At 40.1% G+C, this 23,435-nt stretch overlaps 3 protein-coding genes across 6 annotated transcripts; 2 read left to right on the top strand and 1 right to left on the bottom strand.

Annotated features, from left to right (window-relative positions):
- Nucleotides 1-151: 151 nt before the first annotated feature.
- Nucleotides 152-10,065, bottom strand: LOC139636127 (RNA exonuclease 5-like). 2 transcript variants are annotated; one of them, XM_071503854.1, is made up of 19 exons: nucleotides 9,948-10,065; nucleotides 8,560-8,847; nucleotides 8,237-8,339; nucleotides 7,999-8,119; nucleotides 7,623-7,730; nucleotides 7,142-7,230; nucleotides 5,989-6,104; nucleotides 5,743-5,881; nucleotides 5,275-5,369; nucleotides 5,088-5,190; nucleotides 4,911-4,999; nucleotides 4,211-4,319; nucleotides 3,645-3,761; nucleotides 3,401-3,538; nucleotides 2,980-3,072; nucleotides 2,518-2,881; nucleotides 2,223-2,413; nucleotides 979-1,088; nucleotides 152-885 (listed from the first exon to the last, which is right to left on the bottom strand). In XM_071503854.1, exons 2-19 carry the CDS (start codon nucleotides 8,826-8,828, stop codon nucleotides 840-842), a joined length of 2,400 nt encoding a protein of 799 aa, XP_071359955.1. In that variant the 5' UTR covers nucleotides 8,829-8,847; nucleotides 9,948-10,065; the 3' UTR covers nucleotides 152-839. The 2 variants fall into 2 exon arrangements, with proteins under 2 accessions (XP_071359955.1, XP_071359954.1); XM_071503853.1 differs by having other exon boundaries at nucleotides 8,237-8,363.
- A 244-nt stretch (nucleotides 10,066-10,309) lies between these two features.
- On the top strand, nucleotides 10,310-15,019 carry eri2 (ERI1 exoribonuclease family member 2). Of its 3 annotated transcripts, none has more exons than XM_071503857.1 (9): nucleotides 10,310-10,545; nucleotides 10,769-10,830; nucleotides 10,920-11,000; nucleotides 11,109-11,236; nucleotides 11,356-11,437; nucleotides 11,758-11,858; nucleotides 12,230-12,311; nucleotides 12,409-12,497; nucleotides 12,961-15,019. In XM_071503857.1, exons 1-9 carry the CDS (start codon nucleotides 10,523-10,525, stop codon nucleotides 14,419-14,421), a joined length of 2,109 nt encoding a protein of 702 aa, XP_071359958.1. In that variant the 5' UTR covers nucleotides 10,310-10,522; the 3' UTR covers nucleotides 14,422-15,019. The 3 variants fall into 3 exon arrangements, with proteins under 3 accessions (XP_071359958.1, XP_071359957.1, XP_071359959.1); XM_071503856.1 differs by having other exon boundaries at nucleotides 10,315-10,545; nucleotides 11,356-11,518; XM_071503858.1 differs by lacking the exons at nucleotides 10,310-10,545; nucleotides 10,769-10,830; nucleotides 10,920-11,000 and having other exon boundaries at nucleotides 11,170-11,236; nucleotides 11,356-11,518; nucleotides 11,687-11,858.
- Nucleotides 15,020-15,322: 303 nt separating this feature from the next.
- On the top strand, nucleotides 15,323-19,022 carry thumpd1 (THUMP domain containing 1). The gene is made up of 5 exons (XM_071503860.1): nucleotides 15,323-15,839; nucleotides 16,505-16,685; nucleotides 16,765-16,850; nucleotides 17,254-17,416; nucleotides 17,537-19,022. The coding sequence occupies exons 1-5, from the start codon at nucleotides 15,633-15,635 to the stop codon at nucleotides 17,866-17,868; spliced, it is 969 nt and encodes a 322-aa protein (XP_071359961.1). The 5' UTR covers nucleotides 15,323-15,632; the 3' UTR covers nucleotides 17,869-19,022.
- The last annotated feature ends 4,413 nt before the right edge of the window (nucleotides 19,023-23,435 follow it).

Below are 23,435 nucleotides of genomic sequence, written 5' to 3' on the forward strand. Positions count from 1 at the left end.
TGTTTTTCCACCTGGTGGCCCATGAATGTCACACATTTTTGATGTACTATCCTCAGTCTCCAGTTTGGCTTGTATTGCAATTTAATACCATGATTTGTTATAGTCCTTAGAATGAAGATGAGGTGCACAGTGAGGCACTGAAACTCAATAATGAAAAGACAAAATTTGCCAGTTTTAATTGCACAACATCAAAATGCATAAATCCAACACGATAAATACTGCTCAACAGTAAAAGTAATCTTTAGTCCTTCTCATTGTAAATGTGACACTTCATCTAATAACATTAGTAGTATCCATTATACATCAGCTCGTGCTGGTGTATGATGATGATACTGATTTTTTTTCTTCCTGTAGAACAAATGCTATCTGGGAGACTTGCAAACTTTGCTCCAGCATGTGTTGCACAGTTCTGTGCTTCATCCAACTTCCATCATTATTTTCATAATAAACTGTGAGTTTCCAATTAAGAGTCAATCCAAGCAAAACCAAAAGCCAGTCTTCCAACAATGGCTGTACAAATTAAATTTGTTGTTATGAAAATAATGTTGTACCAAAGCCAAAACCTACTTTGTGGTTTTGCTTATTTCTAGGCCACAAAAAATATTTCAGCACTGCATCAGACTTTAACTTGGCTTTAACAGAAAAGTGTATCATGAAATGATACTACTCTCAGCTCTATCAGTGAAACAGAAGGAAGTCTTGCTAAAATATTTATTTATCCTCATTGATTTCAGCTGTGTCAGTTCACCCACAGAAAGGTATCACCGGAGAGGAAGGTATTTTGTCAGCGCAGGTTTATGCTTGTTCCTCGAGCTGGATCACTGTTCTCCTCAAGACCCTTACTTCACCTCCATAAAGCACAAACCAGGAGTGTGACCATGAGAACTAGGGAAGAGAGGAGAAGAGAGCAGATGGATTACAAATATTTAACTTGGTAGAAGTTTCTTTTTTTTCCCCAGACACTGTCAGAGTCCTCACCTGGTATGTCCAGGCAGCACAACCACAGACAGGGTGCAGTCTGGGAGAGATCTGAAGAGCTTCCCCAGGCGACGGTCCAACTTCCCCATCATGAGCTCCATTTTCTGGTCCTGCAGGTAACACATATTCATTACATGTGTGCTAGACATCGTAAACATTGTGAAAAACCAAATCACAAATGACACTTGTAAGTCTTTCTTATTTACCACCTCTTCCAATCCTACAGCTTCAATAATCACATGTCCAAGATAAGAAATGTCAGAGAAGACACAAAGCACAATCACACTGTCAGACAGAGATGCCAGGAGAAATAAGCCTCACAAAGCCACCCTTAATCTGAAGGGCTCAGTCTTTAAAGTGAGATTTTTGTCTAGAACAGATGTAGTGAGAATTGACAGAGGCTGGCAGCTGAAAGCCAGAACAATCACTCAGCTATGATGTTCAAACATTTCCCAAACAGCTGTTGTCCCTGTTGTCCCACGGCAAAAAGCAACCAGGTATACAAGACTATTTTGACACCAGCAGCCCCATGTGGTTATTACTGTCATTACACATGAGAACACAAATTTGAAAATGGAGACAATTACTCTCCAGAGCCAATAGTCAGAAAAACATACACACACACACACACACACACACACACACACACACACACACACACATACATATATGGAGCCAGTAACATACCTAAATCCTACCCTAGCATGTTGAATACTCATGGGCAGCATATTAGCATGCTGACAAATAAAAAGACGCTATTTCAGACAGTACAAAATAACACACAGAAAGACCTCTTCACACAAGAGATTTTTGTAGAGATTCATGTGAAACACACAACAATCATATTTAAAACTCTGTTTTAAAGGTCCCATATTGTATAAAATGAGATGTCTATGTCTTTTTTGATTATAAACCAGGTCTAGGTTCCATATTTACGTGTGACAATATCAAAGTGCTCAGTCGACAGCCTTTGTTCAGAAACTGATCCGTAAAACGAGCTGTCGGCACTTCCTTAACTTTGTGATGTCACAACAAAACACTCACCACACTGAAAGCTGTGATATTTTTATTCAATCACTCAGAAAACTACATTGAGATGGTTTTTGGTACTTAAAACCACAGTGATATCTTCTTATGGATATAAAAACTTTAAATAAAACACCAGAAAACTGTAAAAAACAAAACAAAAGGGACCTTTAAAAACATGTGACTACCATCTGGAGTCAATACAATCTGTTTCTTACCTGAGAACTGGTGTGCATGTGGGTCCTCTCCTCGTCTTCCCCCTCAGCATTCACTGTAGACACTGATGTTGTCATGGCAACCCATGAACCCAAGTGGGGCGGAGTCAGGGACGGACAGATGAGGTACTCCTCCTTCCAGAGGTCCTCAGAGGAGCTGAGGGCTGCGTGCTTTCCCTCTGAACTCTCAAACTCTGTCAACCAGACACAGGTGAGGTGGAGAGTTCTAACAATCTGTGCACCCACAAACACAACAGTGAATAGTAGCGAAAAGTGAATACTGTAGCTTTTTGCTCACGTATGTATGCGTGTCTTGCATGTTTTCCAGCTTTGGCAGGCAAGACGATTCCATCCACCGTCCCAAAGAGACCAAATGTCTCTCTGACTGTTTCCTCAGACAGGTCAGACTGTGTGGTGGTGAGCTGCAGCCGTTTACCGTTTACTGTAGCAGCCCGCAACCCATTTGCTGTTTTAATAGAGGTTACACCTGAACCTTCTGCATCTAATGTGTGTCCATTGACCTTTGCAGAAATGTTTATGCACTCAGCCACGCTGGGCTTTAATTTAACAGCGTAGAGGTTTCTGGTGTTGAGAACGTCCCCCATCAAAGCATCGAGAGTCAGGTCCAGGTCCAGCATTGACTCATTGACAGGCCTCTGGACCTACACAATGCATACAATGTCAAAACACGACATGTTGGAGATAGAGCGGTTTGGGAATAACTTAAACTAGAATGCAATGGGAATAAATGAAGAGTTACCTTGATGGACTGTCCCTGCAAATTAAGTCCATTTAAAGTTTTCAAAGCCAACACAGCTCCCTCCAGCATCTCGAACTCTACCTCTGCATGGATCTGGAGACCAGAGCAACCAGAGAGAGAAGGTTTAATAGGAACTGACGCAGAGGAAAATATTTGTATCAACAGATCATTGTCATGCTGGATCAAAGAGATATTTTCTTCTATCACACAGTAATACAGCAAAACAAAAAGATCCTAGTGTGACTATGTGAGCACATCCCATCACCCTTTCTTTAAAAAATGAACAGCCCCTGAGTTGTAACAATGTCTTAAGAGTTATTCAGTTGTGCATTGGTTAAATGGTGACCAACATAAAACAAACAACAGCTTATCAAACGATAAATTGCATCAAATGAAGGATCCTAATGCAGGTGAGACATACCCTGACAGCTGTGTTCAGCATTTTGATTTTCCGAACTGGTCCACAGCAACGAAAAAGCCGCTTCACTTCCCTCTCAGAGAAACCTGCAGGGAACGGCCCGGCAAATACCAGACACATATCACGAAGGTTTGCACAGACCTGCAGGATAAATACACACACACACACACACACACACACAGTAAACAGTACAATAAACTAACACTCTGCCATTTCAGATGTATGATGTGTTGAGTAAGTGACTCACCCTCTGGCGCTGCTGCTCCTGATGAGGAACACACTGCTTCAGGTGGTCTGAGAGGGAAGGGAAGTGGAGCACTGAGAGGAACGGACGCTTGGTCTGCCTCCTGAAAGACGCCAACACCTGAGGGAGAGAGGATACAGTTGCAGAGGCAGAGGAAGAAGAAGATGAAGAGTTTAGGGGAGGATGGTAAAATGGAATGAAAAAAAGAACAAGACACTAATCATATAGCATTGCTTATATACAGTAATTATACTGTATCTATCTGTTGAACCAAAGGATCAACTTAATGCATTGTTCCTTGCTTCGTCCCTATATTGTTTATTGCCAAATTAGACAAAAATGCCATTAAAGATTTTCCAACAAACCTTGGAACATTCAGAACTTAATGAAGACAGGGACTGTAATATCTAAGAAAAACCAACAAACCCCCAGCTCCCCATATGTGCACTATCATGTTTATTATGGGTAGAAAATCTGGCTCATTTCAGGTTCCGGCAAACAGTGTTTAATCAGGTGAAGGTCAAGAGGGAGCAGATTGGCTCCTGAGTCCAAACCACCTAGCTCCTAACCTCTTTGTCTGAGTTGTGCCACTGCTGATTGGACAGATCCAGAGCTACGTCCGAACGCTTCCCGAAAAAGGCCACTGACCGGCCAAGTGTCTGCAGTATGTCAGCAAACCTGCACAAAGAAGAAGGACAGAGAAGTTGTCAAATATATCTGCGCCAGGGAGTGTGATGAGATGGATTTTACATTGTGTATTAGTAGCAACAATGTGCAAGAATTCTCTGATGGGATTTTAATGCTTTCATTCATGATACAAGATGCATCCTATCAACTGGATTTTCAGGGAGGGATTAAACCTCATGAACCCTGTGGTTGCAGTTGAAATGAATCATCACAGACATTCGAGAGGAAAATTTCAGATGAAGACAGACTTAGTTAGAGTGAACGATTAAATTGAAATGACTAAAATCAGTGTGCATCCACCATGTTTTCAGGTCATTTCTGAAACCATCTTTTCTGTCTTCAGAGATTGTGTCATTGTTTTCTAAAAGCTACATTTTACTAAAATGTGAGGGCTGTTTTTGTACTAAAACATCAGGAAGAGTGTTTATGAAAAGCTAAATTTTGGCTGTGAAGAATACTGGCTTAGTGCAGAGGCCAGACCCTGAGAGGAAGGATGAGGTCTCCTGACTCAGTGCGGGACATGGTCTGAGTGAACGTCGTTAGATGTAAAGAAAACAAAGAGGTTTGTATCAGGCACTGTACCTGTGACTGGGTGTGGGTGCAGACGCAGAGTCAGTGAACTCCTCCTCTATCGTGTATCCCCACAGCTCCTCCAGATGATGCTCCACAACCTGACAGTGAGCATACACAGAACAATGCTGTACTAACTCTGTGTGTGTACGTGTGTGTCTTTGTGTGTGTTAGGAAGCGAGGGGTTACCTGAAGAGGTCCTGTTTTAATAAAATACTGGGCCAGCTCCAGGGCCGCCACTGCGTCCTCGATGGGATTGTGACCCTTCTTCTCTTCAGTTTGTATTTGCCTCCTGGGACACAAGTGGACAATTGAATTATTAGTCATGGTGGCTGAGAGAGAGACGCAAAGACAGAAAGAGGAAGAGAAAACTTACTTCAGCACCGTCTCCGCCAAGACCTTGAGCTTAAACCTCTGTCCGAACTCTCTCCTGTACAGCAGTGAGGTGTCGATTACATGCCGGTGAATCAGCTGCAGGGAGCACAGAGACACAATACAGGTCAAAAAACTTCTATTATTAAAAGAATAATGCCTGTGTCTGCTGTGAAGTCGCTCCTGAATTAAATACCTGGCTTGTGGGTACATTGCTGAGGTTCTGTTTTGTACCCCTCGATATCTGAGAAAAACAGAGCTAGCTGACTACACAGAGAGGAAAAATGGTTCTGACATTTTCTCACTGAACCACGCCTCCCTCTAATTTCACTGCAGTTATCTTTGCAAAGCTTCAAAGAAAGATTCAAACAACCCCAAAACACAGGAGGATGAGACTGGGCTCAAACTCAAACTCAAACAGGATCATCTCATAGCTGCTGCAGCAGAAATCAAAATGTCAGTAGTGACTCACTTTCAGAGCTATGAGGTCGTTGTTAAGTGAATGGCCGACCAGGACGGCGTCTCGCGGCAACAGCGCCCTGAGCTTCGCCTGAATGTCCCGCAGGGTGGTTGTCACCGGACGCAACATCGCTGCAGTGATACCAGAGAACCTATCAGAAGGCACACGGCAACGCAGGCAACAGAAATGAACTTTAACCTTTAAACAACATGTGATGTTGGTTATCAATAATACAAAGGCATATGAGTGTGAGTGTACTTGGTGAGGTAGCTGAGGATGCGGTTCGGGGGTTTCACCAGCTCGTCCAGCACACAGTTCCCATCACTATCCACCAGAGAAACACGAGCCAGCTCGTTCCCCTTTTCTGTTAGACACTGGAGCACAACAGCAAAACAGTAATGAACTGTTTGAAACTGGGATGGAAATCGGGGAATAGGTCAGGACACAATACTCTGACATTATCTTGTCAGCAAAAGTGATAACATCATCCTACGCAGGGTGCTAAGAAATGATGGCTGAAATGGAGACAGAGCAACGACGGAGGCAGCAAATGATGGAGGAAGTATTTCCAACAGGGAGCTCGAACCACAGTTTAGACACGGTAGAGGTGAAGCAGATGCAGTTATGTGCAGACTCTGCAGGAGGTGTCTGACAATTTGAGCTGCTCCTCAGATGAACTACGCGTGGAATAAAAACGGTGTAGCTCATTCTGTGAGGTGGTAAATATCTATCACTACAGACTACCAGAAACACAAATGTGCTTACATCTAAAGAAGCATTCTGTCAATTGGAAAAAAGTCAGATTCAACTTTTGATAAAACTGGCTATGTTATTTTAAAGCACATTTATATCCGTGGTCTGTTTGATGGAGAATTCCTCTCTTAAAGGGGCTATTTGTCAGTTTTCTCTGCCGTCAAACGTTGTTTCTTGCCTGGAGCGGGTGCTGGTGATTGTCGCTTGACCTGAGCTCCGGCTTTCATTGCGTTTATAAGACCAGAGGTTATAATACTCCCTCTGAGCAGCTTGCTACTCCTTCACGGCAGATTGGAGAAATGAAGTTTGATGCTTAACTTGCAACACTTCTCCTAAACTGGTAGGTAGACAACTGTTAATGCTAACGTTAGCTATGTAGCAATAGCAAAACTTACAAATAACTCCTTTAAAGCATATTTACACTACTGATGACTATGAATTTTGAAAACTTGACATAGCCCTTTAAAAAATAAAAACAAAATCTAAATATCATTTCTTCAATGATTCAAGTTTTACCAGTGTATTTATAACATACCACTTTAGACACTACTGTGACATTAGTGTATCAAGAATGCGCTGTAAGAAAAAACATCTGTCCATAATGTATGAAACATGGATGTGTTTGAAACTGCATTAAGAATAATTAAGAGCAATTCACCATTTCACAGTCGAGTCCATACAGAGGGCTGCTGTCAGTCACACAATCAACACTGTCTGTACACACAAATTCTTCAAACCCCGGCATCCCTGTGTCAAAAGAAAGAAAACAACAAGTGAGAAGGTGGAGAGAGAGAGACCACACACACACACACACACACACACACACACACACACACACACACACACACACACACACACACACACACACTAAGCTGGTTGAATCTTCTCTGCTGAGGCCTTAGCTCCACACTATACTGATGTTTTCACAGCCCAAACGAAGCTTTTCAAAGACAACGTCTCAAAGTCAAAGTGGAAAAAACACTGACGCTGCATTTTGGTGAAGATGGAGGAAAGACAGACATGTGACATATGCCTGCTGAGACACAGTCAGGAGCAGAGTTACAGTAAAACCTGAAGCCTGTAAAATGTCTTTTCAGATGGAGCCGTCTCACTGTGCATCTGGTCAGAAGGAGATTCACCTTTGACAGGGTAGTGTCTCTTGATCATCTCCTCCTGGGTGAGGGCATACGCTGTCAGTCCTCTCCTCCGTATCCCAAACTTGGTGATTACTGGGTGATTCTTCAGAGCTGCACAAGTACACAAATTAACACACACAAGAGCGAGAGCAAAACCACTGAGAGGAAACACCAACCAAAGACTAAAACCGGGAGATATTTGTAACATCTTTGACAAAATGCTTCAACATAATAATCTGATGATACTCTTATTTCAACATTTAACTGTAACATAGCGTTTTAGGTCCTGCCGAAGTACGATTTTATGAACTATAAACTATTTCTTGGACAACAGTCCCATGTTATACTGATGACATTCATATCAAAACATAATTCTCACCTTTGTGCAATTCACTGTTTGCCTTGTGTGTTTGGGAAAGTGATGGACCCTCCGATTTAGGAACTTCGCTGCTGAAGATTTCAGACGCTACGTTGTTGGATGATGGCGTGAACGTGACCCTCTGTAACAGCCCAGTAAAGGCAGACATGAAAATCAGAAATGCCGACACCGTGATTAGAATTACTCTCGTTAAATAATCTGTATTGCTACGTTTACATTTGCCCGTCTGGATACTTACAGAGCTGTAGTTGGTCCTGAGGTGTCGCAGGGTGAGGTAGTGTTTGTAAAAGTGACTCTGGGTGAGACCCTCCACGATGACAACGTTCACATCTTTAATTTTCCTGTGGTGGTGGAGACAACACCAACTAGCAGAGAGACAGGAGGATGATGACTTAAAAATGTGATTTAAAAAATATAATTGTTTCCAGTCTGCAAGATGAAGGACTTCAATTAGATGTCTTTATGACTGCTGAGGTACAAAGAAACAGTATAAGTAAATTACAGAGAGTTATTTGGTGAGAGTCGATGAAATAGATCAGATCTTGCTACAAAAGTCATTACCTGGGCTGTTTGATGCCACCTGCTTTCCCCAGAGCAGCATAATGCAGCAGCTCTGTCAGCTCATTCACTGTAATTGGTTGCTGGAGGCGGTTGAGCGGCACAGAGATCCTCGGTAAACGGGGTGGATGCGCACCCTCCACCACCCCCTCACCTTCCTGCTCGGTTTTTAATCTCTTGGCGTCCTCATGTGCTGGCAGGGCAGAGCTCTTTCTTTTCCCTCTGTTGCTTGTTGCTGCTGCTGCTGCTGATGATGACGATGAAGGCTCCATGTTTGAGCTGATGTTTCTACTGGGAAATAAAAAAACTAATATTTGAAATGAGCTCTGGCTGTCAATTATAAACTGTAAAATTTCAACACAGGTGTATGTACATCTAAGATTTACACACGCTTCTCTTTAAATTTGCATTTCTTTTAAGGTGCATATGAAAGTAGAACATTGGAGCCCACAGTTCGGACAGCAGGGGCTGTGTATCTAACCTCAACACCTTCTGAGTATAAGACAGTCAAGTACCAAAGGTTGGCACTGAATCAGCAACGATTACTTTCATAATTGACACAATAGTTTTGTCTAAAATGTCATAAAATAGTGAAAAATGCCTGTTATAGCTATATACCCCATAGCCCAAGATAACATCTTCTGATGTCTTGTTTTGTCTAATCAGCAGTCTCAAACTCAACGGTATTCAGGTATTCAATTATTTTCTTAAATCATTTACTTATGAAAACAGTTGAACATTGAATGCTTCATCAGATATTATTACAGGTGTTTACTTGTTCTTTCTTTCTTTGGTATTTGTTTAAATCATCATAGCAATGATAAAATATACATCCCCCTTAGCCCTATTGAATCAGTATTTCAGGAAGCAACTTTAAACTATTTTCGTTTTAGTTGTAGCTGAAATAATTCTGCAAGTAAACTACATAATACACAGCTGAGACTGAAGAGAGAGGAAGGTTTTTGTATATAAACGTGTACAGAGTGATTATGGAAACAAGAACTTTGAATTAAACTAGGTAGTTTTGCTTTTGGCGACGTGTGCATTAGAAGTATATATATATATAGCAACTGTATATTAGTGTGTTTTCTGTAAATAAAGTATGTTTAGGCTTCATCCTTAGCCGCAGTTGCAGCCTCATGTCAGTACAATGTTTATGTTGTATTCCTCATGAAAGCAGGGAGCATGAACTCCATCAACAGTGACAGTTAAAGGTCTCCCTGTTTGGACAGTCGTACTTCTCACTGCAGTTTGGTGGTTCATTATGATAACACACTGAATATTGTACATACCTAACTAGCCAACACGTTAGAGCAGTTTACATGAATACTTTTACGACCCAGGAGAACACTCTGCGTGGGAATAAAAACGAGGTTAAAATGTGTAAATACCAGATGTTATTGATCCAACTGGTTCCAAATTCATAGTTTTCACCACTGTTAAGAACACATGGCTAAAACAGTCAGTGCTGCGTGTTACACTGCTAAAAGTTCAAATATACTAGCACTACTTCCGGTTTTCAACTTCAAAAATAAAGTCATGTGTTCACCGTCATGATGCCTTTTAGCCAGTATATGTGGCTAAAATGTAGTTTATTTGATTAAATTTGATCTGAAAAAATCGCGCTTTCGAACTAGAACTGTTATCATATCGTTATAGCTCTTTGAATATATTTTTCAATTCGCCTTTGTGCTTTTATTTTGATAGGCGATGGTAAAATCGGAAGCGTAATTCGTTCAGTTTCGACAAACATCGTAGCTTTTCTGTGCTCGACTAGGTTTCGTCAATTGATTATGCCGTTCAGACACAACTAATCGAGCTCCGAACGATGGATGAGTATTTTTTTAAAAAGCAGCGCGATTTTTGCTGCGTTTTCTGAAGTAGCTACTATGTAGACTCATTTAACATTTTCTTTTGTAAGATTAGTGACAAAAATCTCACCGCTTCTCCGGTTCAAGACACAATTATGTCTACAAAGAAACTGGCCAAGTAAGTACCCGATAAACCAACCAGCCATTAGCCTGTTAACTAGCTAAACAACCAACCCAAACAACGTATTACTTAGGTGAAAGATTTGGGTTAAGTTGATTGTATGAAGTCTTTTAAGTCTTTTAAGGTCAGTACTTATGTACATTTTATTCAGTAAAAGCAATTCAGTTGGTGTTAATTGAAGTTTTAGTTAGTTTTTCTTCTTTAATCTCTCCCCCCACAGAGAACTCGGGTTACTGAGACAGAGGAGTCAGTCATCTGGGTCAAAGAAATCTTTGGTATCAAGTGAGTATGGATGGATAACGTGTAAACAGAGGGATAGTGTTTAAATTCCATTCGTTGGCATTTCTATAACACTGCCTGCTTTCTTTCAGATCAAATATTTTCTTACCTGATTGTGATTGACTTTGAATCCACTTGCTGGAAAGAGAAAAACAACTACAGCCAGGAAATTAGTAAGTAGAACAGATTTTTTTTATCAATTGTTTCATAAAGGACCACTTATCTTTTCTACCTTTATTGGCAACAACACGTTTTCTCCTATTCTTTCCGCCTTCCTTTAGTTGAGTTTCCTGCTGTTCTGCTGAACACATCCTCAGGAGAAGTAGAGTCCGAGTTTCACACATATGTTCAACCCCAGGAGCACCCCATTTTGTCTAAGTTCTGCACTGAGCTGACGGGGATTACACAGGTGTCTGTGCATAGACAAAAATATACAATTACAAAGACCACTGCACCTTATAGTTCTGTTTTTTTTATTTGTGTACAGTTTTATGTTGCATCTGACAGTGTCATTTCTCTGTCTCGCAGGTGCAAGTTGAGGCAGGGATCCCCCTCCAGATCTGTCTTTCTCGGTTCTGCCGCTGGCTGCAAAACTTGCAACTTGAGAAAGGTGTGGTCTTTCCCAACAAGCAACAGAGATGTTCTGCACCTTCACCTTCTCAAAAACTGTGTACTTTCCTCACATGGTCAGGTAAAAGTATTTTTTATTAGTCTACAATTCAGCTTGCTGAGCCATAAATTGTTGGTAATGTATCTGCTAAGCCTCCTCACTAGGTCCTAGCTCAGATAAAGAGGTTCATTCCTGCGTTGGAATAGAAATCACACAAAGTATCAACAACAATGCCATTTTTACCTTCAGACATAACACCTGTGAATGCTTCCTATCTGTCAATACAAATGTAATGTGCCACCATTTGCGTTGCGTATCAGACTGGGATCTTGGAGTATGTTTACAGTACGAGTGTAAACGCAAGCAGCTCCATAAACCTGATGTGCTCAACAGCTGGATAGACCTGAGAAACACATACAGAGTAAGTACAGGCTCTCTCCTTTGCTTTCTCCTTTGACATCTGCTCTCTTTGACGCTGTCTAACTTATGATTATTTCAAAAAATACATTTTGTAATTGATTAATTTACGAAATATTTTTTCTTAAAATTTAATTTCAAAGTAATGAAAAATTTCAGTTACCAGAGCTTAAAGTAAAGTTTTCAAATTGCGTTTTTTTTTCTGACCAACATCTCCCAAATCCAGAGATATTAAATTTTAAGCAAGGAAAAGTAACAGTTCTCACAGTTGGGAAGCTTTTCATATTTCATAAATGATTAACTGACTAAGCAAATTGTTCATTATCATGTGTTTGGCTCTCGTGTTGTAATAAATCATTTTTCTACATTTTCTAGCTCTTTTACAACAGGAAACCCAAAGGCCTGAATGGGGCACTACAAGATCTAGGGATACAGTTTTCAGGGAGAGAACATTCAGGTACAAAAAAGAGCAAAAGTTCTTTGGTCCAAACAATTCTACATAGAAAACAGAAATAATCTAAGCCTGTGTGTATTGTTTTTCCTCTTTTCCCCAGGTTTGGATGATGCCCGAAACACAGCTCAGCTGGCAGCAAGGATGATGAGGGATGGGTGTGTGATGAAGATCACTAGAAGCCTTGACAGGGTGAGTGGCCATCTTCCAACGATGCATCCCAGCTCCTAAACACCAAGCCCCCTTCTGTTTCCAAAAGCAAAACCTGTCATGGATGATGACTACAATCTGTGGAGATCTTCATGGATGAAGTTTGTTTGGTTCTGAGTGGTTTAACATGTAGAATTTTTACATTGTCATGATTTTTTATATAAATAAATAAATATAAAAGTGGACTGCTGCAAATAATAAACCATGATCTTCCTGTCTTTATGAGGTTTAATTTTGTTCTAGATTAAATTTGAAACACATCTTTCTGGAAACTGGGAAAAAAAGAAGAGAAAGGCAATTAAACATACAGCTCAAAGCGCTTTAGAATATAGCACCAATAACTATTGACACAATGTATTTGACCGTAGAGTTTCAAGGAAAAACTGGAATCGATTATATTGTATGAGTTGTTGATTCTATCTCTCGTCTTATCTTTTTCTCTTAGACCCCCTCAACGGTCAAACCCGTGTTTGGAAACACAACTGCCGTCAAGAAAGAAAAATCCAACACCAATAAAGAGGAAAATGTGCTTACCACAAACAAACCATCATCATCTGAGAATCCTCGTAAATCATGTCAAATAAAGTCATGTTCAGAGAACAATACAATGAATTTAGACACGAAGGAAAACTCAAGTTCAGTTCAAGAATCTGTTCAAATGTGTCAAAGCCTGATCTCACCCAAGACAATTCTCAATGATACAAGTGCACCACTGTGGGGACGCAGCGGGAGGTCAGTCACCTCAGAGGCTGTCACTAACCTGTCCTCTGCAGTAATGGTAAACAGTACTTCACCACACAGCAACGGCAACAAAAACCTTGTTCTGTGTTCTACTACTCTTGGCTCCCTTTCTCATCTACCTCAACCAAGCCAGCTCTTGAAAACTGGAGCAGCAGTGGAGCCTGTGGGGGAAGAACTTCTAGTGGAAATGGAGGAGAGGTGTGGTTCATATGATGAAGTGGTGTTGGAGGGTGGTGACTTGATTAATGAAGCTGATAGAGAATGTGACACTGAGTACATATCAGATTTTGACAGCGGATGTTATGTGTGGGAGGACCCTGGCAGTTCACATTTAACAGGGGGTCAGGTCACATTAAGGGACAATATGAGTGCAAAAACCAATTCTACAACCGGTGACTTATCTGCAACTTCTGTATCTACAAAGGAAATAAGAACGGATCAGCTGAGTAAGATAGGAAGGCAATCAGCGATCTCGGAGACAGATACATATTTTGCTGTGCCTAAGGCTGTTACTTGGGGCTCCAGGGCAAATCAGCACAAAATAGGACTTAAAACCTCTCTACAACTCAGAGAGAGATCTGATGGAGCCCCTCAAAACTCCAAAACAAACACACCTTCACCACTCAGGCACAAACCTTTCATCCCAGAAAAGACCTCCACACCTAATACCTCTTTTGCCAAACCCAAACCAGTCATCACGCAACACAGAAAGCACAAAGAGACTTCAAAATCCTCTTTTACCATCTTCACTGACCCAGCAAAACTGCCCTCCCACAGCTCTCTGTACACCCCAAAGAATGTCCTCTGCTCCCTGTCAGCCAACACGCTCTCATCATGTACCAACCGCTCCTTCACTTCTGTGACAACAATAAGAGGACAAAAGATCACATCCCCACTGTGCGAATGTGGCCGCCGTGCAAAGCGACAGGTCGTGTCCAACGGTGGCCCCAACCATGGCCGAGGCTTTTACTGCTGTCCGGTTCGCCGGTCAGGCGGCGGAGGCAGGATCCAGAAGGGATGTGAGTTCTTCAAATGGGAGTCATCTCTGATGAGGAGCAGTGCAGTGGCCTGTCCCGCTGCCGGGTCGTCTGTTTCACTCTGTCAGATCAGCTCAGCTCTGAACTGTCGTCCACAACAAAGGTCAACGCTAAGAAAAAGCTATTAAGGTGTTGGAGAAACAGTTGCACCCGCTCCATTGTACCATTCATTGTGACACTATGAAATTTTCAATGCAAGGTATTATCAATTCCCATGAAGATGGTTCCTGAATAACTGTATTTTGTTGGTTAACCTGTGTCTCCTCCTAATATTCTCTAATATTAGAAAAGGCTTTAGTGATGTCCCTCACTTATAAGTCCTTTGGATATGCCAAATGAGTAAATGTAATGTAATTGAAGAGATAGGCTTGGAGATTAAGAAGGATATTTTATTTATCCCACTGCCACATATATTGGAGAGTTCTCCTCTTATGAAGTATGTACAGGAGTCATACAAAGCCTTTATTTAACTGACATTTTAAATGCTAAAGTTAGTAATTCCAAATTTGATAATTGATTGTGAGCAAATTTATTAATGCCCCCAAACAAACAGATCAATTGCTTTTATGTATTTAACATCATTGTAAATTAAGTACGTTGGAAATGTTTGCTTTATTGTGTTCTAAGACAGGCTTTTATATTTGGCATTTGACATGTATGAATTAATAATAAACAGTTGCTGATTATGGTCACTCAAAAATAAATGTTGCTTTGGAGATAAAATTAAATGTTGCTTTGGAGATAAAATTAAATGTTTAATAATGATAATAAATGTATTTGTATTTGTGCTTAATAAAAAAGTTGTCACTTCATCCATTTTGCTTCTTGGTTTGAGCATCATCTTAACATGAAGTACAACCCCATCCCGAAGAAGTTGGGATGTTGTGTAAAAACTAAATTCAAAACAGAATACAATGATTTGCAAATCCTGCCACGAAGACAAGCCCTTCACAATTTAGTGTTACTAAATAAACGCTCAGGGAGTGAGTGAACTATTTTCGATTCGCGAGAATGTCGAAGACTTTTGTCCTCCTCGCACGCCGTACAGGGTCACCAAAAAACGTGCTATGTTGTGACTGAATGAGACGTCGTTCCCTAAAACCCGAAACAGCCACAGGTTCAAACTTGAACGCATGTTGAGACCAAGACGTGAAGCTCTGTTGGTTTCCACATTGTAGTCGCTGCAGTTTTTAAATCTCGGACCAGCCTGTGTTAGCCTCAGCTGTTAAGCTAACGGCTAATAAAGCCGCAGGGGAGTCACCAAAAACAAGAAGGTAGCCCGCTGCTGCTAAGCTTAGATACAAAGGTTTTGGACTTGTGCCAAAGCCTCTCTGCTGTCATGTCAGCCGCGCAAAACGAGTCGAGGAAACGGAGCAAGAAGCGGTATGCGGCCGGACACCACAACAAGCGATGGAAGGGCTCCCGGGAGCTGGAGGTGGGCATGGAGGGGATCCTCATCACATGCAACATGAACGAGAGGAAGTGCACCGCGGAGGCCTTCAACCTGCTCGGTGAATACGCCGACGAGCTGTACGGACCCGAGAAGGTGAGTGAGAAGCGCCTGGATGCTTCCTGTGACGGTGTGTGATCGGGGGACTTTGCATATCCCTCTCTGCCTTTGAGAGCTACAGGCCATCTTGGTGTTAGGTCTGTTTCCAGAAGTTTGTGTGCAGGTTGAGCATGTGAACTTCCCCTTGTAAAGTAGCGGGAAATAAAAGTTGAATCCTAAGTTTCTTAAACCTTTTATGTTTATATATATTATTTGTAATTGCACATATGAAGGTAGCCAGGGCAGGGATGCATTGCTTATAATGCAAATGACAAGTTAAACTAAATGTAAACTTGCTTTTGTTTTCAGTATTTACTCATTTTTTGAGCCAGAAATTACTAAAACTTAAATGTGGCAATCGATCTTAAACAAAGAATCGACAATAAATTGAGTAAACTGTCAAAGAAAAATTACAGATATATGTTGGTTTCAGTTTATGATTTATCTTTTGATGATTGTCTTTGTTTTGCACTGTCAGATATGGTTTCAGGTTTTAGGATGTGGTTGGGGGGAAAAAAGCAATTAGAGGACATCACCTTGGGCAGGCTTAAACAAATGTATAGATAAAACAATAAGTATGAAAAATGAAATTAATGAATGAGAATGATTGTTGGTTGCAGTCCTACTCTGGTGTTTAAAAAGCACCACTCTTATGATCACAGTTGAAAGATAATACTGGGAGCAGCAGTGAGGAAGAAGAAGAGGCTGAAGAAGAAGATGTTGACGTCGCACTGAAGAAGGAAGTGGCACAGCTGCAAGCATCTGGAACTAAATCAGAAAGGCGCTTCCAGGCTTTGGACAGCGGAGCAAACAATGTCATCTTCATCAGAACTCAAAATCTGGGTAAGCATTTGATTGAAGGAAGAGCTAGTGGTTCGTCTCTCTGTAATATGGCTGTAATGTCTTTCTTGCTCTCTCCTAGAATCTGACAAGCTGGTTCATCACATTCTGTCTGACCTCCACACCACCAAGAAGAAAAAGTCCCGTGTGATCCTTCGGATGCTGCCAGTGAGAAGCTAAGATCATAACAGTCAGCCTAACTGTGTTTCATATGGCACGAGGGATGTAACATGTAACATAGAAAGATGTCATCATACAGGAAGTTGAGGGATTTTGGAGCAGCTTAACTTTCAGATGATTCAAACTCAATAAGCATGTGTGCTTATTACATTGGTTTATACACTTTTGAAAATGACACATTATTTAACATTTTCAGATATAAGACTTCTAATGAATTTAATGAATTAATTAATTAAGCACTGCATCATTAATGAGTATGCCTCTTGTGTTCATTTAAATAAGGTGCAGCCTTTCATAACAGTCAAACTAACCGTTCAAGTATATATCAAGACAAAAACAAGGTTTAATACAGTTGCCTGCAGTGTGTGATCCTCGTTTTGATCTAATCCAGGTAACTGGAACATGCAAGGCCTTCCAGGATGATATGGTGAAGTACCTGACCACTTTCTTGGAGCCTTGGTTCAAAACCCCAAATTGTGCTACCTATCAGATCGCCTTCAAAGCCCGCAACAGCAGCCACAACAAGAGAGACGAGATCATCAAATCAATCGCAGGTAGTGTTGAGTTGATGTAATCCATGTTTTATTGATTCTGCAATTTTGTCAGGTGAAAAAGAGAATTCCACCTTATTCATGATCAGTGTCATTTTATCTTCTGTTTTTTGACCGTTGCAGGTCTTGTGGGGAAGCTGAACCCTAAAAACAAAGTGGATTTGACAAACCCAGAACTGACAATCATCGTGGAGGTCATCAAGGCTGTGTGTTGCATCAGTGTGGTAAAAGACTATACACTGTATAGAAAGTACAATGTACAGGAAGTAGTAAAAGACGACGCGCCAAAGCCTCATGTAACAACAGCAAAAACAGATACAAACACACCTGAGCAGAAGGAGAAACAGAACACGGGGGAGACAAACCAAGAAGAGGAGAAAGGTGAAGAGGATAAAGACAAAAATGTGCCAGAGGACAACAAGGAGGTTGATAAGGGTCAAGGTGAAGGGGAATAAGGGGTCGCATTTAAAGAAACAGGTTGTCAGTTGGTGGGTTAGATTTGAAATTTCTCAGACGTATTAAGTTGCATCATATTGTAGTGTTTTTGTTTTAAATGGAAGGAAGTGTAAGGCGATTTTATTTTTCATCACCGATAACATTACTCGACAAAATAATGAGGCTGGCAAGAGTCGAACAGGATCCTAATATAATTTAATGTCTCTCACCGGTACCAACTTCATGAAGATATCCATTTTAAATAGCAGTGATTTTTGAAGTAACTGTGCTTATCACCAGTTTGCAGCATAACTCTGCCAACAGCTCACAATTTTTTTAATGCTAAATTTTATTTTTTAATTTATATGTCATTTTATTTTGGACATTTTAAATGGAAGAAAACAGATTTTGGTTCAGCTTGAGTGTCCCATGTAGTAGTCGTAGTCTGTTTTTGTGAGAAATGTTATTTCCTAAAGCCGTACCTGAATTAAAGCTGCGTGTGTTTTTTGTTTTTTTTAGTTTTGACCGTATCCTTTCCTCATTTAATGATACAGCGTGCCTCACTGATTGGCACAGTGGGGAGAAAGGGAATTTGAAAACTGCTACATGAACAAAATGAATTACATACGATGTTCACTCCTGTGAGCTCTCAGGGCTTTTCACTTTCACATCGTGGTGTAAAATGTCCTGTTTGACATTGTGTTATTCTAACCACCACCATCTTCCTTGGACTGGTAGTTCTTCCCTGCACCACAAGATGGAGTTAATGCCTCATTTTTTTAGAGGCATCTGCGTGACAAGTTTAGTATGGTAAATGCACATGGATTAATAATTTTTCAGAAAACCTTAAATATTGGTAAGATTTACTCATTGTCTTAGCTACTTCACTTACCATTCAAACAATTTTTTTAATGTCTTGCAATTGTTTGTAGTTGTGAAGAGTGTAGTCTTTCATATCAGTTTAAAAAGAGTACACCCAATTTTACAAATTGTATCAGACAATAATATTATGTTTCATGACAGATGTTGTGATTTTTTTATGTATTTGACACCAGAAAAGTTATTAACTGGAACCACAGGCACTACAAGCTGTGATGCCAAAAATCTGTCATAGGGGAGATGGTTGTTTTTTTGAGTGGTAATATGCCTCAATAAAATTTGTTATATTTTGTCATGTTTTATTGTTTGATCAGATTTTTGTGAACGGAAGAAATTTCCACAACCATCAAAAAACAATCAGTGAAGCAAGAAGACAAAAGAGTGCACTAGTGCACCATTTTTACATAATGCTAACACGCTGATGTTAACAGGGACAATGTTTACCATGTTCATCTAAGGTTAGCCTGTTAGCATGCTAACATTTAGTTTATTATTATTAAATACAAAGTGCAGCTAAGGTTGACGGGAATGTCATTAGTTTTGCAGGTGTATGGTATTGGAGAAGTGAAGGATGATCTCTAGAGCCATGTTTTTCATTTTCTGTGCTTGCACAGGTCTTGCATGTGTGAATCTTTCAGAGATTTACAGCTGTTCAGTTTGCAGGTTTAAGCCAGAACATTTGCTCATATTTCTGCAGAATTATCTTGGGTGTCTCCTCTGGATCCACTGGGCCTGTCTGCAAAGGTCATAAACAGTTTTATGGCTTGTCTTTTGAAGATATTACCAGGAGAAGTTGGCTTTGTTTACAGATTTGTGGGTAGATACATCAAAGCTGAATGTCTAAAATTGAGAGAAACTTTTTTTTAAAATCCATTTGTATGATTTTTACAGAGGCAAAAACAGAACAGTAAACAATGTCTTAGACACAGTGATGGCATTAATCATAGTAAGGAGAAGTATATACAGCTCTCTAGCTCTGCCACGCATACACAACATTCACATGCATTAACTGAATTGTGAATTCTTTTTCTGCTCATTACACTTGGGCTGGGACTGTTGCTGTGACCCTCCAGTCATTATCTCCACTGCATTCGACTAAAACTCACAAATGACATTGCCACTGACTCGAGGTGCCCCAATCAGTGTGACCTGCTGACAAGCTTATAGCTCCAACGCAAGGGGAAAGGATCACATGTTTTCAGCCTGCCAGTGTGTTATTAGTACAATACCAATTAGATATGTGCCTAGCCTACAGAATGGCTAAAGTACAGTGATGCCTCATAATGATATCACAGCGGCAGCATCTTAATGATATCTCTGCTGTCAGGTGAAATTCTTATTTTTATAGAAGACATAATAACAAAATTTGCTATAGACGCAAAAGGCATTAACTGGATGGTTTCTGGAAAGAATTCAGTTCATTAAAAGTGTTCTGTAGAAGCTTACAGTTTTAAATGTTTAGCCAGGAACAGCATAATCAAGGCGATAGTTAGACAATATTTACAGTGGTAGCCTCTTAGTGTTGTCTACATGAGAAAATAGGCTGTGATGTTTTAATTGCCCTCAAGGCCATGTCTAATTAAACCTCCATGGGTACGAAAGCCCACTGCTTTCAGCCAAATAGGCATACGAGCACGTACACACTGTTCTGCCACCCAGGACTGTATGCTCATTCAGGTTTAAATGTCACAGGCCTGTGAAACAATTGCATCCACAGGCGCATGTGCACACAGTCCCCAGGGTCAGGATTAGCATCCACTGGTGTGACTCCATATCTGACCTTTATGAGTGGATAAGTAGTGCTCTCCAGGGTCTCATTTGTCTCACTTTACCCGAACAATGCCTCAACCAACGCACAACTGTAGCTTTCCCTCTCTCAGTGCAGAATGAACACGGCAAGGCTCAAATTGTACTTCAAAGCTTTTCAAGGACTCCAGGCCCAATTTTCACTTACATGTGGTTAAAATGTCCATGGTGAAAATTTGGTTTCAAAACGTAAGCATTATGTTATAACCTTCCATAACTATGACTAAATAAACTAAAATCAAAGTTAAGCTTTGAAAAAAAAATCAGTTAATATTATAATTAATATTTTAATTTAATCATTATTTGTTAGGAATTATTCACTCAGAAACTATACTAATTTCCAATAGAACTGTGTGGGTAGGGTTTTGATTGACAGTGGCCTTCAACATAAACAAACAAAGCAAAGTCTTGTGTGAAATAATCAAAACTATTCCAATGTTGACAGAAAATTTTGTGTTCATGGAGAAACCAGTTGTTCATAGAAATAAGCTGACTGATAAAATATGTTTTCAACGCCTTTAATTTCCTGTTGGTCGGGCAGCTTTTCTGTTTGCAACCCAATATGCACCTTTATATTGCCTTAAAGTCCCACTTAAAAAAAACATTAAAAAGTAATATTAGTGCATTGTCTAAAGAAGCGCCATGTAGTAACAAAAATGTCACACTTTGCATGAACGCATGATATGTAGAACTAAAGAGTAGGATAAAGTAATGCATGTTATTATGACATGACCAATACTATATAAACATCAAAACTAGATAAGATGCAAATAAAAAAGGGCAAGATTGTACATATCTGTGAACATGTACAGATGTGGGAGTGAGAGGGATACATAGTGATCATATAGAAAAACAGATACCTGGACATAGAGACAAGAACATGAGGGAGCTCTAGCCAAAATTCTGCATTCACAGCACGTCCTTCCCTCCCTCCCTTTACCAACACAAAACACACACAATCCAGTACAATAAATTAACACAGAAAAAGAAAACTAAAACAGCATCTGAGTGTAGCATTTAGACATGATATAGACATGACTGGGCCTCATTAAATACTGAGCATGATGACTGATGACAACCGACTAAAGTCCATCTGCTGATGAAGGCAGTGTGATACGGTCATAATCTCCAGTACAAATGAGTAAGTGGACCTTGAGTTGAGGTTTTTTTAACTACAATTAAACCACTAACCCTAACCTATTATATAGAGAAAAGTGAAAAAAAGAATCTTGAGTAGCAGCAGAACCACATATTTCCTTTTTCCTGTCCCATTAATCATATTATGATAGACAAAATTTATCCTGTGGCACATTGGTAGAGTCCCATCATCTAATTAAATTAATATTTCCTATAATGGGATTTTTGTGCATTAACGTTTCTTTACCTGATTAAGTTACTTATATCTAATATAGATATATATATATAGATATATATATATTTAATCATAGCCTTGTTTTCATATATATATATATATTTATATATATACTGACTTCATGACCTCATGACCTTATCCTTACAAGAAGGTCCCAATCAATTAAACACTAGCCTACATAATGGGCCTTTTTCAGGGTAGACAAGTTGACACATCATAGGTTTAAATAATGAAATCCATGATGGCTGAATTCCATTTGTGCATGCCGGCTCACTGTCACATTGTCCTTGCTTACTGCACTGGGACCTCTGAACAGAAAGGAGTCATTGTTAATGTGATACTAAACCATGTGCTTTTCCTACTTTGACAAGTCAAAATGTCTGCTGTGAAAAACACCATCAGATTTGATCAGATCATTTGTTTCACATTATACAAAATGGAATCTACCACACAATAAGGTGTGTAAAAAGTGAAGGGGTCTGAATACTTTCTGAAGCCACTGTACATTTCGTACAAAGCAATGAACAGATCTGAAATGTGGCCGGTGATTGGACTAGGTCTGGGTCACCTAGCCCATATGGATAATTGTCAGACCTCTTAAAGCTGAGATAGTTGTTTATCTACATTTGTAATATTGTAATGAGATTTGGTATATCTGTCACAATCACTCCAGATTTATCCAACATGAATGATAAGGTCTGAAAAATCATGAAGCAATACAAGAAATGTAGGACAGTTGCATTTGCTCGTGACAACTCACAAAGTTATCACAAGCTGACCAACACTGTCTGAAGGACACTAAATGTGGTGTTTGCATGATAACAAATTATGGGCTTAAAAATGACCACTGAGCTGAATCCACACACCACAACAACGAGCGATTATGAGCTGTGCCAAGCTGGTATTTTCCTGCAGAGCTATTGTATAGAACAGCTTTTGTGCTATTTTGTCTGTCCTCTCTAGGTATGTGTCAGTGTGTGGCTTTCCAGATGCTTTCCCTTTTGTCACATACATGCATAGTCAATAGATGCACAATGGTTTATTTATTTATTTATTTATATCTATTGTTACAGTGGGGGGAATATGTTTTGGAGAGCATCTATTTCTCTGAGAGATTGCATATGTATGTATGTGTGTGTGTGTGTGTGTGTGTGTGTGTGTGTGTGTGTGGCAGCCAGTTATGTGAATAGGGTTCGATAATGAGAAATGCTTATCAACCCTCTACAGCCCTGTCAGCTCGCTGCTATTAGCTGTTACCCCAACAATCCTACAGGTAGGCCAAGAGTGCTCGAATTGATTCCAAACATTCCTATTTGTCCCTGCAGAGAGGGAGCAATCAGCAGACGGATTTAGTTGATTAGGATTATGGTAAGTAATTTATGGAGGAAATAAGTGGGCATTTTAAGGGATCTATTAATGTGGTGAAATTAGTTTCCTTAATACCTGGGATGAAGTTGCTGTTTGAATGTAAATTACTGTTTATGTGATTGAAACGTGGACTAGAGAAAGAGGGCTCGGTCTTAGGACAGC

Source organism: Trachinotus anak, unplaced genomic scaffold, assembly GCF_046630095.1.
Source record: "Trachinotus anak isolate AG129_WGS33_773 ecotype Australia unplaced genomic scaffold, CSIRO_AGI_Tana_v1 ptg000019l, whole genome shotgun sequence".
Taxonomy (NCBI): Eukaryota; Metazoa; Chordata; class Actinopteri; order Carangiformes; family Carangidae; genus Trachinotus; species Trachinotus anak.